At 36.1% G+C, this 1,741-nt stretch overlaps 1 protein-coding gene across 1 annotated transcript; it reads right to left on the reverse strand.

The window, feature by feature from the left end:
• Positions 1–627: 627 nt before the first annotated feature.
• On the reverse strand, positions 628–1,416 carry LOC126481709 (jerky protein homolog-like). The gene is made up of 3 exons (XM_050105658.1): positions 1,359–1,416; positions 1,017–1,262; positions 628–920 (listed from the first exon to the last, which is right to left on the reverse strand). Exons 1-3 carry the CDS (start codon positions 1,414–1,416, stop codon positions 628–630), a joined length of 597 nt encoding a protein of 198 aa, XP_049961615.1.
• Between the last annotated feature and the right edge of the window lie 325 nt (positions 1,417–1,741).

Here is a 1,741-nt window from a genome sequence, read left to right on the forward strand (position 1 = left end):
AAGGTCGAATAACACGGAAAATAATGCAAAAAAACACAAAAATTAAACTAAAGTAGGCCAAATGAGTTAAACATTTAATACAATATAAATCAAATTAGACTGAATAGACATTTACTGTGTGAAGAAATTAGTAATTGTCTTTTGTTTGCCTGCTGTTCACCATTTTTTTGCCGCTAAATCACATAGTCTCTTAAGAAGTAAAACCTCAGTAGTCAATGTTTCCTCCAGTTGCTCTACATATTTTAAAGCAGTTTCTAAGGCCTTGTGTCCTTCATTGTGATAAATCTTGGGTGCCATTTCCTCCATTACATCTGCTTCTTCGTCATCTTCTTTCACTTTTACCATGTCGACTATTTCTTTATCTGTCACTTAAAATTCTTTATCTTGGACAATCCATTCATTTATGTCATCTTCTGTGGCGTCAGCACATCCTGGAACTTTTCGTAACAATGAAAGCAGGTTAGTATTTTCTGGTTCGGTCTGCTGCTGTAGATTTTCATCATCTGGAGAATTTTCTTGATTTTCCTGTAGCAAAATTTTCCACGATTTTGCAGTTGTATTTGCTCCAAAACTCTCCCTAGATTGGGCCATGTCATAAGCTACATCTTTCAAATTAATATGGTGCAACTACTCTAGCATGTCTTCTCCCTTGTCCATAGCATTAATTAAAGAGGAAAGCAAGTTTCTGCAGTAGTTTCTCTTCAGTGTCTCTAAGGTCCCTTGGTCCATACGCTGACATAAGGATGTGACATTTGGAGGCAAAAACATGGCCTTTATATCTTGATCTTGAAATTCATCTTCGTTAGGATGACAAGTGGCATTGTCTAGAAGCAACAGTGCTATGCGGGTCAAGTTGTTGGCACTCAAAAACTTTTCAGTTTGTGGCACAAACTCATTAAAAAACCATTCTTTAAAAATGTCTGAGCTCATCCAAGCATTTTTTGGTTGTAATATTTCATCATTAAAGCATATTTAGATACATTTTTAAATGCTCTCGGTTTTTTTTTTTGGCTTACCTATCATAGACAGCTTCATTTTCAAATTTGCTGTGGCGTTACTGCATGCAAGAATTGTCACTCTTTCTTTGCTACGTTTGTAGCCTGGCGCTGCCTTTTCAGCCTTTGACGCTAATGTTTTATCTGGTAACATTTTGTAGTTGACACCAGTCTCATCACAGTTAAAAATTTGACTGCCTGTTAAGTTTTCCTTATCCAATGACTTGTGAAGTTTATTCCTAAACAATTGAACAGCTTCAAAATTTGCTGAAAGCTTTTCACCACAAACATTAAGTTGCTGAATTCTGTATCTTTTCTTCCAACTATCGAGCTAGCCTACACTAGATGTGAAATCAGGTTCACCTTCATTTAGTTTGTTTCGAAACTTTAAGGCTTTTTCCTGCAAAATAGGTCCCGACATGGGTACACATTTATCTCCATGTTGAGTAAACCATAGGAACAAAGCTTCACTTACTTTTTCATAATCACATTTTTCCATGGTTTTTCAATCTTCCAAAACAGCCGAGGTTGCTCGCTGAGAACACCACGTCTCAATTTCATTCATTTTCCAGTCTCCAACCATTGTTTCCCAATGTTATAATCTTGCACCACTTTTAATAAAGTTTCACCGTAGTCTATTCTTTTTAAAGCTTTAAGTTTTTCTGCTATTGAAACGACCACCTTTTTCTGTTTTGAAGCCATCACCACAAATTTTTACAATAAACAAAGTGCAACACGTCCACTCC

Source organism: Schistocerca serialis, chromosome 5, assembly GCF_023864345.2.
Source record: "Schistocerca serialis cubense isolate TAMUIC-IGC-003099 chromosome 5, iqSchSeri2.2, whole genome shotgun sequence".
NCBI lineage: Eukaryota > Metazoa > Arthropoda > Insecta > Orthoptera > Acrididae > Schistocerca > Schistocerca serialis.

What these genes read in the sequence shown, in the direction of transcription:
- LOC126481709 (XM_050105658.1), bottom strand. Translation starts at nt 1,416, where the DNA reads ATGTCGGGACCTATTTTGCAGGAAAAAGCCTTAAAGTTTCGAAACAAA. An exon ending in TCGAAACAAACTAAATGAAG is followed by an intron (nt 1,263 to 1,358) that starts GTGAACCTGATT and finishes AAAAGCTTTCAG; the next exon opens with CAAATTTTGAAGCTGTTCAA. An exon ending in AATGAAGCTGTCTATGATAG is followed by an intron (nt 921 to 1,016) that starts GTAAGCCAAAAA and finishes GGATGAGCTCAG; the next exon opens with ACATTTTTAAAGAATGGTTT.